Here is a 12768-nt window from a genome sequence, read left to right as displayed (position 1 = left end):
CATATTTTTATTTTAAACAAGAAATCTAAAATTCAAAATGTCTTACACAGAGTTGTAGCGTGGAATTGGGCTGCCAACCCTAATATAGACAGGAAAACCATGTTTTTGGGCTTTGGATTTGTGTGTTTTATTTCTCAATTCTACAAGGAGGAAGTAGGCAGAAAATAGTTCAAAGGTCACAATACTAGTGAAACACATGGATTTTCACTCTCACTCTCTCTCTCTCAGCCATCATTAGTCATCTCAGCAAAACCATAGAAGTCAACAGGGACTATGGCGTTCTGATGGGACTGGAGATGAGAGTAATTAAATACGGATGCATCAAAGAGGTGTCCCAGATACAGACTCCTTTACCTTTAATTCACCAGCCAGACAGCTGTGAGGAGAGAGCCTCAATCAACGTGTGTGGTGGTGACGATGTCTTTCTTTTTTGCCTGTCCAAGCTATTCAAACAACACACACACACACACACACACACACTTTATGTTTAAGTACCCTATAACTATGAAACAGCATCCAGAGTCATGTTATTGCACTGTAGAATAGGGTTGGGAATGTACATACAGTGTTAAGAACATAATATTACATGTAGACTACATGAGAACTAAAAAAGGAACCATAAAATAATGTTACTCACTCACATTCACAAACACCCAGCTTCACTTCACGTGGATCGCACAGAGTTAATGGGCCAAGAAAAAAGGGGGAAAGTGGGGCACTGGAGCTGTGTGTGTGTGTGTATGTGTCTGTGAGACAGAGAGAGAGAGAGAGAGAGAGAGAGAGAGAGAGAGAGAGAGAGAGAGAGAGAGAGAGAGAGAGAGAGAGAGAGAGAGAGAGAGAGAGAGAGAGAGGGTGAGAAAGCAAGCAAGTATTTGTGTGTGTGTGTGTGTGTGTGTTCCAGAAGCAGTAGTAAAATGGGTAGCAAATAAGGGTGCCCCATGCACGCCTCACTGAAGCAGACAGCCACTCTCTCTCTCTCTTGCTTGCTCATACTCACACACACACACGCACGCTTGCACAAGGAAATGTCCCAGAATTTCAGCAGAGTGGATAGGTGACCTGTTTGTGATAATAGCCATATCACTTTCACGTCCGCTCTTGCTGAAATGTAGTCGTTGGAAGCAAATCAAAGCTCCACCTGGGGGGTAACAGAATTGAACACTGAAGGTGTCAGAGATGGAGGTAATGTTCTGTGTGTGATGTGTGCCCCCACCCCACCATCCGTTGTCCAGTTAACAGTACTTGGCTAGTGATCCCAGCCAGTGGAGGCACAAGTGCTCATAGGGCCCCAGGGGAAAATACTATTAGGGCCTCCCCTCATACGGCCTAACAGGGTCATAACAGGGCCCCCACCACCAATGCAGGAGGGCCCTGGTCCCAGGAGCAAATGGCCTGCTTGTCCCTCTTATAGCTCCGCTCCTGGTCCCAGCATGCCTTGTGTCTTGGCGCTTCACATGCACTTGGCCTCCATGTCGTACAGATGCAGCAGGTCTGACATGATCTCGTCAATCTCCCCACGGCTGATGTCATCACACAAGGCCTGAGGAGGACACGTCACATCACACCAGTCAGGGGACAAAGAAGCGTCACAGAGGTTAAATTAACAAGCAGTCTGATACGTGGTTTGTGTGGCGCTGCGTGGGTATTATGTGTCTTTTTATGTACGAGCATGAATGTTTATTTTTAGCTCATTACTTTTACCATATAAGACAGATATTTTCTGGCTTATTCTTTTGTTCTCAACTGCATTGGAAAATTGTATCACAGAGAACATTAAATAAAGGTTGATTGAATTACAAATGAACGAATGAACAAATGAATGAATGAATGAACACTGACTGACCTCATTGGCTATTTGTATGAGAGTAGGTGACATTACAATTCATTTAGTATTGTATACAGGGGGAACATTTTGCTTGAGGGAATGTAATGATGCCTTAAATAATGTGAATTTAGGCTGTACATTAAGTGAATTGCTTGAGAAAGGTCACAGACCGAAACGTTGCAAGTAAAAACTCTGCAAATGTGAACAGTGTGCGGGAGCTTCTTTGTCTAGGCTGTACATTATAAAATTGGTTTATAATAAGGGATGGTTTAGAAGTGATCCCGAGCAGGGACGCCTCATGAGGAATGCTTCAATGAAGTCAACTGAAAATTCATCATTATTTTTACAAATTGATAAGAAAATTGTCCATGGAATTGCTTTAAAAAGAATAGTCTCTCTCTGAAGTCTCTCTGTATACAATATGTAGCTTGCTATGGTGGAGGGCCCGGGGTACAATAGCAATTGCCCAAATTTGCCTACACAGACATAAACAAACTTAAATTTTTAGACCACTACACTGGCACTAATGCAGTACAGATTCTTTAAGGTCTGTGGTATTTGCATGAATACATGTATGTAACTAGTTATCTACCATAACTACCATATCGGACACAAGTTAATGATATTCTCCCAAGTATCAGGCGCTCTTCATCATGTCAGTGGTGGCTAGTAAAAGGGCAGTCATGGGTAAGCGGCTAGAGCGTCAGACTTGTAACCCAAAGGTTGCCGGTTCGACTCCTGACACGCCAGGTTGGTGAGGTAACCTGAGCATGGTACAGTCCAGGTGCACTGATCCCTTTCGGGTGCCATTGGGGCTGCTCCCTTGAGCGTAGGTGAGATATAAATGCAATTTCGTTGTGTGCAGTGTACACTTGTGTACTGTGGAGTGCTGTGTCACAATGACAATGGGAGTTGGAGTTTCCCAGTTGGGCTTTCACTAGAAAAGTAGTTAAGATACACTTCCTGCTCATGGATACCCAGGTTTGAGTCAGGCTTGAGTTATTTCCCACTTCTCCCCACTAGTTTCCTGTCTCCATCCTCACTGTGCCATCTAAATAAAGCCTAAAAGCTCCCAAAAACTTCATCCCTGGTGTCAATCAGTGATTGCCCTGCTCTTTCACCTACCACCACTCCAGCTCTCCAGAGGGGGACTCCACAGATTTAAGAGACACAACCAGGGGTCTAAATTAACACCCGCCAACCCGCCAAATGCGCGTGAAATTTCATTTTGGCTAGTGGAGAAAATGATCTACCCGACAATTTGGCTGGTAGCGCCCGACTGGAATATATATGAACGCCGAAACCGCTGCTTCTATGAACCCAACGACAGCCAGGTTTCCTACATTACCCATGGACACCTGACATGATGTAGCCTACAGCCATTGGTTAGTCATTTAATCACAGTAAGGTAGCCTTACGCCTATTGGCTGCGTGCTTCACCGCGCGCACCAGAGCCACTGCTTGTTTGAACCGCAGAGATATTCTGAAAGCGGCTCGCGCTGAATTCAGTTTCAATAATATGACAAGCGCGGGTTACTTCTGTTTAGTAGGTTTTGTACGGGTGATAAAGCATGCTGTGGTAGTAACGGCAAGGTTCTGTGTCGGTGAATGCTAGTAATAGTAACAGAGACGTTCAAATGGAGTGGTGGTGGAGCGAATCCGAGGACAGATGAGATCTGTGCCTGTCAGTTTATGAGCGTAGCTGTCAGTCAGAAGTCGTCTGACATTTTCTTAGTCTTGGCGCAATTGAATGTAGTTGATGATTCGGAAAGCCCACGTCATCGGAAAAGAAGGGCAGACCTTGCATGGACGTGCGAGTTCGTGAAAAATAATCTATAACAAAAAAACTACCGCCTATGGAAGTAACAAAGAAAGCGAACAGTTCCGTGACATGGCGTAATTGCTACTTGTCATTTTGTTGCGCGTGGTATGAGCTCAGTTCCTGGAGGAAAGTAAGGTATCTAGCAGGCTACTACTGTAGGCTACAGAAACACATAGGCCTAAGACATCATACACTTTATTGCACAGTGTGTGTGTGTGTGTGTTCGTGTTCTCTCCATCTCTTCCCCTCCACTCCCCTCTCTTCTGTGCATGGTCCATGGTATTTGGCTGTGTGTTGAAGGCATGCTGTGTTTGTGTGAGGTTTAGTTTTCTATTGTAGACTTACAGTAGCCTATGTGAGCTTTGAGTGGGGATGTGACGGTTTGTGGTGATGGCTGTAGGGCCTACAGTATGTGTTTGGTTAGTGCTATGTTAAAGGTCTGGCTTGGATTCACTGTTTTCAGTGGAAATGAAAAGAAAAACTAATGAAATGGATTGAGTAAGAAAAATTTTAAATTATTTTTAAAGTTTATATAGTATGTAAAAGGCCTATTAGTATGTATATTCTTTCTGTGTGTTGTGGAAATAGTTGAATAAAATAATTAAAAACAAAACACAGTTTATTTTGGCAAGATTAAAAAAAAAAAAAGACTAGTTTAAGTTCTATTTGGCTGGTAAGAAAAAATATCTACCAGCCAAATTGGCTGGTGGTGGGAAAAGTTAATTTAGAGCCCTGGACACAACCATGTTTCTCTTCCATCAAGTGATTATTCTATCTCTTTTACAGTTACCGGTACATTGAAGGCAGTAACAATACATTTCCACCTCTGGTATCATCCAGTGTCACCGGGCGAATACACCGGCGTCGGCAAGATCAAGTGACAGAGCTCGCTTGACTGTGAGCGATAGAAGCGGCAGAGTTAAAAGCAAAATGCAAACATTTTAACATTCCCATTGCCTGTAGCGACTGTCAATGGACCACATCATAGCTAAATTGCACAATATTTGCTCAAGTCCAACTACAAACTGTCACTCAACTCGAGCGAATTGCCTATTGTTGCCCGAATCACTTTTGTCGTGCGACTCAATACAAAGTCAATCCACTGCCGTTGCTGGAATCACTCATGTCACGCTTGGTCTACTCACACCTTGAGTGTGTATCAGGCGCGTAACTATAGGCGGTGCAGCCGGTGCAGCCGCACCGGGGCCCGAGACCACTGAGGGGCCCGCGACCACTGAGGGGCCCGCGAACGCCCCCCCCCCCATATAGCCCTATACGTTGATTACGAGTTAAAAAATGGATAGGCATTGTATCCTGTGCGCTATATTGACCGAATGTCCAGACACTACTTATAGACCGTGTCAGACTCCCACAAGACGGTGGGAATTTACAGCATTAAATAAATTGCAAATTGACACTTTTAGTTACTATATTGCTACAGGTCATTACATGGGCAGTGAAATTGTTCAGACAAATGTTTCAAATAGCAATAAAGGTAACACATGAACGCTATATTTGTGCATTTTATTTTTTACATTGCGGCCAGGGATTGTGGGATATATATTTTCATACACTATCATTGGCTGTATGTAAACAGGGAGCGCGAGTCGCCAGTGGTAACGTTCTGTTTGGAATTACCACATGATTGATTCCCTTACCAAATTAAATGCATGCTGGTCAGTCGAACGTGGACTGTTGTTCTCATCTTATTTATGTTGTAGTAGTAGGCTATGCGTTTCTTGAAGGCGGAATATAAAATGAGTTTAGTCACTTAATTCGCCAAGAATAGAGATGGCTACTGGCTAGCAAGAACATCCTATGGATATTAGACCTCCTTGGATATTATCTGAGAAGATTTCAAAGACGCTACGAAGAAGGTAAGGACAGGTTTCCCTATAATAATGTCCGCCGCGGCATTATATTGATTTCATATCACTCATCTCCTTCAGGGATTTTCCAATTGTTGTCACTTTCTAGTCCAGTAGTCTGGGTTCGGCAGGGTCTGGCTAAACGAAAGAGACGAGGCACATTTTTAACGGTGTCCATTCTAGTTTGTAATCTGTGACAGCGGTATTGCTGTAGTTATTCCCAGCGTTGTAACTTAGTTGTGTGTTCTCCAATTGACAGTTGTGCTGACTTGCTAACAGTACCTCCACTCCATGTTGATTTTATCATCTAGCGTTTCTCCTGTTAGCATAATATAAGTTAAGTTCTTCTGTTAGCTTGGCTATGTTACGAAGTGGACTCTCGAGTCGTCAGCTAGGGGAGGGGAGAAAGAAATCTAAATAAGTGGACGATTCTGTGTGCGTGTGTAGAGCTCTATCTGCGTATGTTTTACTGGTGGGCTGTCACCAATGTGTTGTCATGGTTGTCTTGGATGTTGTGTATCCACTCCTTGGTATCCACCCATGCACCGTCTCCATCTTTTCCCATGTTTTTGGTAGCCGGGACCGTCTTCCATAACCAGCGTTGCATATTGTGCCGTTATTTGATGATGCCAAAGGACGCAAAACTACTTTGCAATGGCACCTTGTGTATGTGGGGTAGTGGAATATTGAAATCATTATGAAGGCATATTCTGTTGATTGTGCCATCTATCTTTTAAGTCCTTAGTGTTATTTTTTGATGAAGTTTAAACTGGGGTGCTTAAGATCAGCATGGTTGACTCCCTCGTCTGTGTAGCCTGCTGTCAGCAGGCACCGTGCGCTCGCAAGCACACACGCAGCCCCCTGTCCCTGTCTCAACCGGTCTCTAGACACATATTCCAAAAGCCTTTCTTTGCGTTTGTCCTGTTGTTGTTTTTTTTGGGACAGATAACTTAAATACTCTATGATGTAAATGTGCACATCGTTGCAGCATTCACAATGCTGTTGCAATTGCAAAGAAAATAGCCCACCCTTTCACCCGTAATGGCTAGATAAAATATCCTAAAATTAGCACAACCTCCGGGGGCCCGTGCTGGATACTCGCACCGGGGCCCGTGACCGAGTTGTTACGCCGCTGGTGTGTGTGTGTGTGCGTGTGCAATATGCATGTGTGTGTGTGGCCCTCTCACCTGCCACCACTCCAGTTCTCCGGTGGGGAACTCCACTCCGTAGCTCTGGATGGCCAGGTAGAGCACCGCCAGGGCCAGGTGTTGAGGTGCGTGCTTCACACACACTACGCCATGATAGCTGTCCTTCAGCAGGGCCCAGGCCGTCTCAGCTATTGGGGTGCGCGCCCACGCGTGACGATTTACCAGATTCCTCACAGAGACCAGGTAGTGAAGCAAATACTGGCAGACAGAGAGAAAGCAAGACTTAAGTCAGTCTCAAACACTTAACGACATATTTCCTTCTTCCATTATTAATCATGAACACTCCTTGAAAACTCCATTCGAAATATTTGGCTACACATCATGCTTGTATAGAGGCCTACAGTATTTTTTGCATTGTCGTATACTAAGCAAAAAGAGTTAGCCAGTATTACTTTATGAGGGTGCTCGTTTGCCACTTGGAAGTTGAGCTGTCTGAGTATGAGGAGCTCACACTGGACCACACTGTCCCTCAGCTCCCAGAACTTGTTATCCAGCTCCATGGGCTCGGAACCCGGGTGGAAGAACCTGCAAGGAAGCGGGGGCAAGGTTGGTATAAAACCATCATAAAAACCCATTAGGACACAATACAGTGCTATGCACACAATTTAATTGAGAATAAACTATTGCAATCAAACACATTATGTGGGCGACTATTATTGATTTATAACCTTTCTTGGAATAAGAATCAACATAACATCCATCTCACTTTTAGACAGTGTTTTCTGATGTAAACAAATGCAAGGAAGGCAAAGCCCATGAGCACAAACCTGTGACAGACATTGATGATGTCTCGAGTTCTTAGATGTTGCTCCTCGACTTTGCCAGCCAGGTAAATAGCGGACATGGCGACCAGGTAGGGCTCATACACGTCAAGACTGGCGGTTCGGAAAAACCTGTGGTACAGAGCACACGCCGTGGCCACTGGCAAGGACTTCATGCCCAACTTCACACCTGGAAAAGACAAAATCATGACAACAGACATGTCACATTCGAGACGGTGTTGTTGGCATATTTAGTTCCCAAGAAACTTCCAGACATTCTGCGACATTGGCTAACAGTAGTCCATACCTGTTTCAATGATGAAGCGGCAAACACGAAAATGAGTTTTGACTTCTGGACTGACGACACCTTTTGCAGGATCTGCAGTTGGCCGAGTCCTTGCTTGTGAAGTCCCAGCCACTTCCATCATCCACTGCGAACTGCTACTCAAAATTAGAGTGATGCAGAGATCTGCATAAGCAGACCGATGTTACTTCATCTGCGAAGTGCTGCAAACTACAATCATCACCATACCACAGCGCTTTTAGAAGACTGTGACCATACCTCAGTTTTCAGAGTAGCGAGTCAGCATGGGCAGTGACTGTGAGGCTATATCTCTTCACATGAATTAAACATACTATCGTGGACTGTTGAAATTAAGCTGATGTTGACACGGTCAGTTATACGCAGCAGGTTATAAGGCACGGCCCCAAGTGAGTTTTGTGATTAAATGTTTTATCTGCCGTCAGCTACCAGCTAGCACACATCCAGAGAAACACAACAGTAGCTACTGCTTCGTCACTTCCGACACCGCTCTAAAGCCAGAGCGTGACTCTGTTGCCATCTAGTGTAGACTATAGGATTTTCAGAGCTCATGGGTCAACAGAGCTGGCCTAAGGTGATGCATACAAATGACAATTTTGAGACTGGCTTGGCTACTTGCAAAGAATCAGTCCCTCCTGATCTTGTGGAAAAACAAATTTACACAAGTTGTAAGTGTGTACAAGTTTCAGTGTTTTTCTCTTGCTCATTCTCAGTTTCTGACAAAACCACTGAGAACAATAGAAGCCTGCTGTCCATATAGCCTAGTAGGTCAGTGGATAAAACTAAAAAGGTGCAAAATGCAGTAGCCTTGTACTGGGTCAATGGCTGGGAGCAGGCTTCGCTCAGTAATGCAGGGCCAAGTGATGAACTGCAATAGGCCTATAAGAAACAGCACCTTGCATAAACTCTTTCCTAACTTTTAAAATCTGGTGCACACAGGCGTTATGTGTATGCCTTCTTCAGTGCCCTAGACTAATTGTAGGCTACTGGGCTAATAGCCAAGAGTTGTGTATCGGGCCCTAAGCACAAGCAGATTCCAAGGGCCCCTGCTAATGAAAAAAAAACAAAAAAAAAACTTCCTTGTGGGTCAGATCCACTTGGGGCAATGGTCACTCAGACCTACTTTTCTGTCTCTTGTACTAAAACTGTAAAATAACACTGAAGTAAGCAGTCAGTATGTGTGCAAGCTTTGTTCATGCAAGAGGAAAATGCATGCTCATGGGAAATTATAATTTATGACAAATGTAACAGTAGTGCAGGATATTGGTAGGCTATTTCTCTCTGTGATTATTGGATATTTCATTAATTCACCTGGCCTCTTTTGCGCACTCAGTTAAACACTGCTGTGTTAACAACTGGAATCACATAATATTTAGTAGGATTTTTAAGTAATTATAGTAGGCCCTAGGCATACATTTCTAGATCCCAATGCACATACAAGCTGCTTGTATGTGCATTGGGATCTCGAAAATTATGCCAAGGGCCTGCTGCAGTCGGAGCCTCGGAGGTCATGTAACACCGCGTGCATTTTATAATAACAACCTGTGTGGGCGTTGCCAGGATACAAGTGTCAACAAAGTCGGCTCGCTACAATGTCGTCCAGCTTTTCCGCTAATCAGGTAGGTATCAAATCTAAAAATCCACTTTCAATAAACTGCTATGTAGCAGTAGCATCGCGTCAGTAAAATATGTTATTTTTTCTTTAGTATGAAGGCTCCTTCAAGTCGCAGAAATTACAAAACTGGACTGTTCCAAAACACTTCAAAGAGGTAGGCGCCATTCTGTTGCATTCAGACGACAAGCGCGTTTTGAAGATGTGATGCGGTGTGTAGGCCTAGTAACCCCCCGATTCACCAATGCGGCATGAATTGAAGGTTGTACCCGAAGCACGTTTCATAATGAAAACAAACTATAATACACTTGTTGCTATATCGATATTTCCATAGTAGGCCTAAGTGCCCATGTACAGTGATTCTATAGGCAACACTTGAAGTAGACTAGCCTATTGCTGATGTATGCATTTGATACACCTGTTATTTATAGAGACCATGTGCTGTGACTGGACACACTACAATCATTGCCACAGACCGTGGTCATCTACTGCCAGGACTGAAGGCTAAGGTAGAGCCATGATGAGAGATGATGCTATACAAACCATTTGTGTGTGTGTGTGCAGGGGGTAAAGAAAGTGTGACTGAGTTACTGAGTGTGTGTGTGTGTGTGTGTGTGTGTGTGTGTTTACATACTGTCACTTATGAACCTGCATCTATTCCAAAGTGTGTGTTTGTTTGTGTGTGTGTGAGTGTGTGTGTGTGGTAGCCTGTAGCTGAGCCCATTCGAGATATGAAGCTATACGTAAAAGCACCACGAGGCTTAAAGTTGATTTTGTCTGTTTTTTTCGTACTTCACGTATGGCGCGAGTTACTGTTGGGTAGCTTGATTGTATCATTATTGCACCTTGCTGGAATCTGTCTTGGTGCTGATGTTAATTTTCTTGTTTTTGATCATGTCTAGGGCTCAAATGCATGGGCATCATTTGTGGGCACTTGGGATATGCCCAACCGGATCCCTCCAACCTATATAAACTGCACCGCCCGTTCTCTGGAGGGTCAGGAACGTCTGAAGAACTATGGTAACCCGAGGGACACCACCAAGAAGGCCAAAAGCCCCCGGCAGTCTGGAGGGACCCCCAAAGCCAAAGGAGAGGTACAGTACGCAGTAAAAAAAAAATGAATCAGAGTAAACATATATACAAAGTAAATCCAGATTTACAACACTGGAGAGTCAAATTATTGTAACAATGCAGTCAGTGTAAATGTCTGAAAAGTGTTCTGGAAGGAAATTTCTGCAAGTAGCCTATACACAATACTAAGTAGCCTACCCCTGATAATGTTATGTTGACCAAAAAGTTAAATTAGCACTATTTTTGAGTGTGACCCAATTTAACAGAGTTAATTTCAACTCTTTAAGCGTTATGTTAACACTGTAAAAATACAGGGTGATGCAGGGGGGTAACCATTGCAGCAATGTAGGCCTACTGTATGTTACTATACCACCATCAAATCACAGAATCTTAATTGTCTTTGTGTGGAGATGATTTTAAGTTGTCGTAATGCCGTATTACTAGGAAAGGAACCATCAGCAAAATGCATCTGTTCATGACATTGCCTTGTAGCATTTCTGAAAGAGTTGCCCCTTCTGTCATCAGCTTGCATTGTGCTAAGCGGGCTGTGCATGGGCACATCCATTAGTGAAGACAGGTCATTTCACAGTGGGAATGTTGCTTTGGTGCGCATTCAGTGAGGGCAGTGAGCCAGGAATAAAACCATCCACTGGTACAAGTGACTTTTAGTGATCTAAGCCAGGTCAGTCCCTCAGTCATTACCCTCAGATGAGCCTGTCTGAACCTGCGGTTCCTCTCGTACTGAGCAGGATTACCATTGCAACAACACATAATCAGTAGGGTAAAACTAACCTAGATGTGTTTGGTGATCCCTAACAATATTTTTGAGTCTGTGTCAAACTGTGTCTGAGCTCTTTGCACGTCAAACCATAGTATTTTGGAAAAAAGACAGAGAATGCACACATCAGTAGTACAGGTGCTGGAAGTTGGTGCCAAACTGAAAAGAAATGATAAAGTTCCACAACACTGATCAGTGCTTCCAAATGTTTAATAGCACAGCGTTGTGTTTTAGACCATTGATCACTGTTGTGTCCCTTTAACCCAGCCAGACACGTCACATGTCGTAATGTATTATTTAAAGCCCTGTGTACTGTCATAGTGGTGTGGTACTATAGTCAAGTTTTTCAGTGACTATTAGGCTGGTGGAACGACATGTATTAAAGGACTACTCATTTGCTTACGTTTTCTTTGCGTTTGTATTTTCACCATGATTTTTGTGCAATATATTAGGCGACGACTGATCAATCAGTGAGCCAGGAGCCGCAGCTGGAGGCCCCAGTGGAGCAGCCTGCTGCCCCCCAGACTCCTGCTGCTGCAGCGGTCTCATTCAGGTAAGGTTGTGACATTTGTGAACACGACCAATTCTTTTGAACAGCTCCTGGACTTGAACGTTCGTTGGGAACCTAATCACAGCTGGGAGCCACTCATTTCCCATTTTTCGTTTTGAGCATGTGACCTTCATGCGAGTCCTTTAATTTGAGAAGAAATGTTAGTGTCTCTGCATCACACAGTGGCAGGAAGAGTCTTTAGAAATAGGAGGACAGTCAGATGTTGTTTTGGACTAAACGAGTCAGAGGTGGCTTCTTAAATGCTCTCTTCTTAACACTGAATACATATTTCAAATGAGTCAGAAGAAACGGTTGAAATGAGCCAGGTTTTTTTTTTTAAAGGACCAAGCCAGTATGATCCAGATCCCATCAAGGAGACATAAATTCCATCTCTACTTTCAGGACCCCAGAGCCACAGTGCCCGGCTTCCGAGTGCAACCCGTCCCCTAGTCAGAGATGTGATTGTCACGAGAGGCCAGCGTCTCAAAAGAGCCACGCTGATGATGACGAGAGACCTGCCACACAGCAGCAGGAAGGAGAGGCAGTCTGAGCATTAAAATCAGCATGGCAACACGCAGGAGTTTATTTTCTTTTCAAAACAATAAAAGTCTTCCTCTCTAAGTTGCATTTTATCATAACTTTTGGAATCAGATTTGCTATACCCTTATCTGTGTGGTCTGTAGTTGAAATGGTTCTTTACCTAAAAGAAAAAAATTAACACAGACACAGACTGCTGGACTATAAGATGTAATGCTACATGTTTTTATACAAAGGCCTAAATCTGCCAGCTAATCTTTGTTTTTGTTTGTTCAATTTACGGTAAAATGTGGTAATACAAAGAAGTCAAATCTCAGCTGTAATATTTCATGTTTCAAGATCATGTTGTTTCCACGTCGAAAGATAATAAAGGGAATTGCTTAGTGGGAAGATCATGTTCTGATGTAGCTTTGT

At 43.7% G+C, this 12768-nt stretch overlaps 2 protein-coding genes across 2 annotated transcripts; one reads left to right on the top strand and one right to left on the bottom strand.

Moving 5' to 3' along the window:
- Window positions 1-613: 613 nt before the first annotated feature.
- Window positions 614-8249, bottom strand: ccnq (cyclin Q). Its single transcript, XM_063209333.1, has 6 exons — window positions 8047-8249; window positions 7792-7953; window positions 7491-7674; window positions 7116-7248; window positions 6703-6921; window positions 614-1540 (listed from the first exon to the last, which is right to left on the bottom strand). Exons 2-6 carry the CDS (start codon window positions 7910-7912, stop codon window positions 1451-1453), a joined length of 747 nt encoding a protein of 248 aa, XP_063065403.1. The 5' UTR covers window positions 7913-7953; window positions 8047-8249; the 3' UTR covers window positions 614-1450.
- A 1097-nt stretch (window positions 8250-9346) lies between these two features.
- cfap126 (cilia and flagella associated protein 126) lies at window positions 9347-12438 on the top strand. Its single transcript, XM_063207711.1, has 6 exons — window positions 9347-9425; window positions 9513-9575; window positions 9850-9927; window positions 10321-10512; window positions 11720-11820; window positions 12220-12438. The coding sequence occupies exons 1-6, from the start codon at window positions 9399-9401 to the stop codon at window positions 12365-12367; spliced, it is 609 nt and encodes a 202-aa protein (XP_063063781.1). The 5' UTR covers window positions 9347-9398; the 3' UTR covers window positions 12368-12438.
- The last annotated feature ends 330 nt before the right edge of the window (window positions 12439-12768 follow it).

This window comes from Engraulis encrasicolus, chromosome 10, assembly GCF_034702125.1.
Source record: "Engraulis encrasicolus isolate BLACKSEA-1 chromosome 10, IST_EnEncr_1.0, whole genome shotgun sequence".
Taxonomy (NCBI): domain Eukaryota; kingdom Metazoa; phylum Chordata; class Actinopteri; order Clupeiformes; family Engraulidae; genus Engraulis; species Engraulis encrasicolus.
The sequence above is the reverse complement of the archived record's forward strand: the minus strand, read 5'-3'. Positions and strand labels throughout refer to the sequence as shown.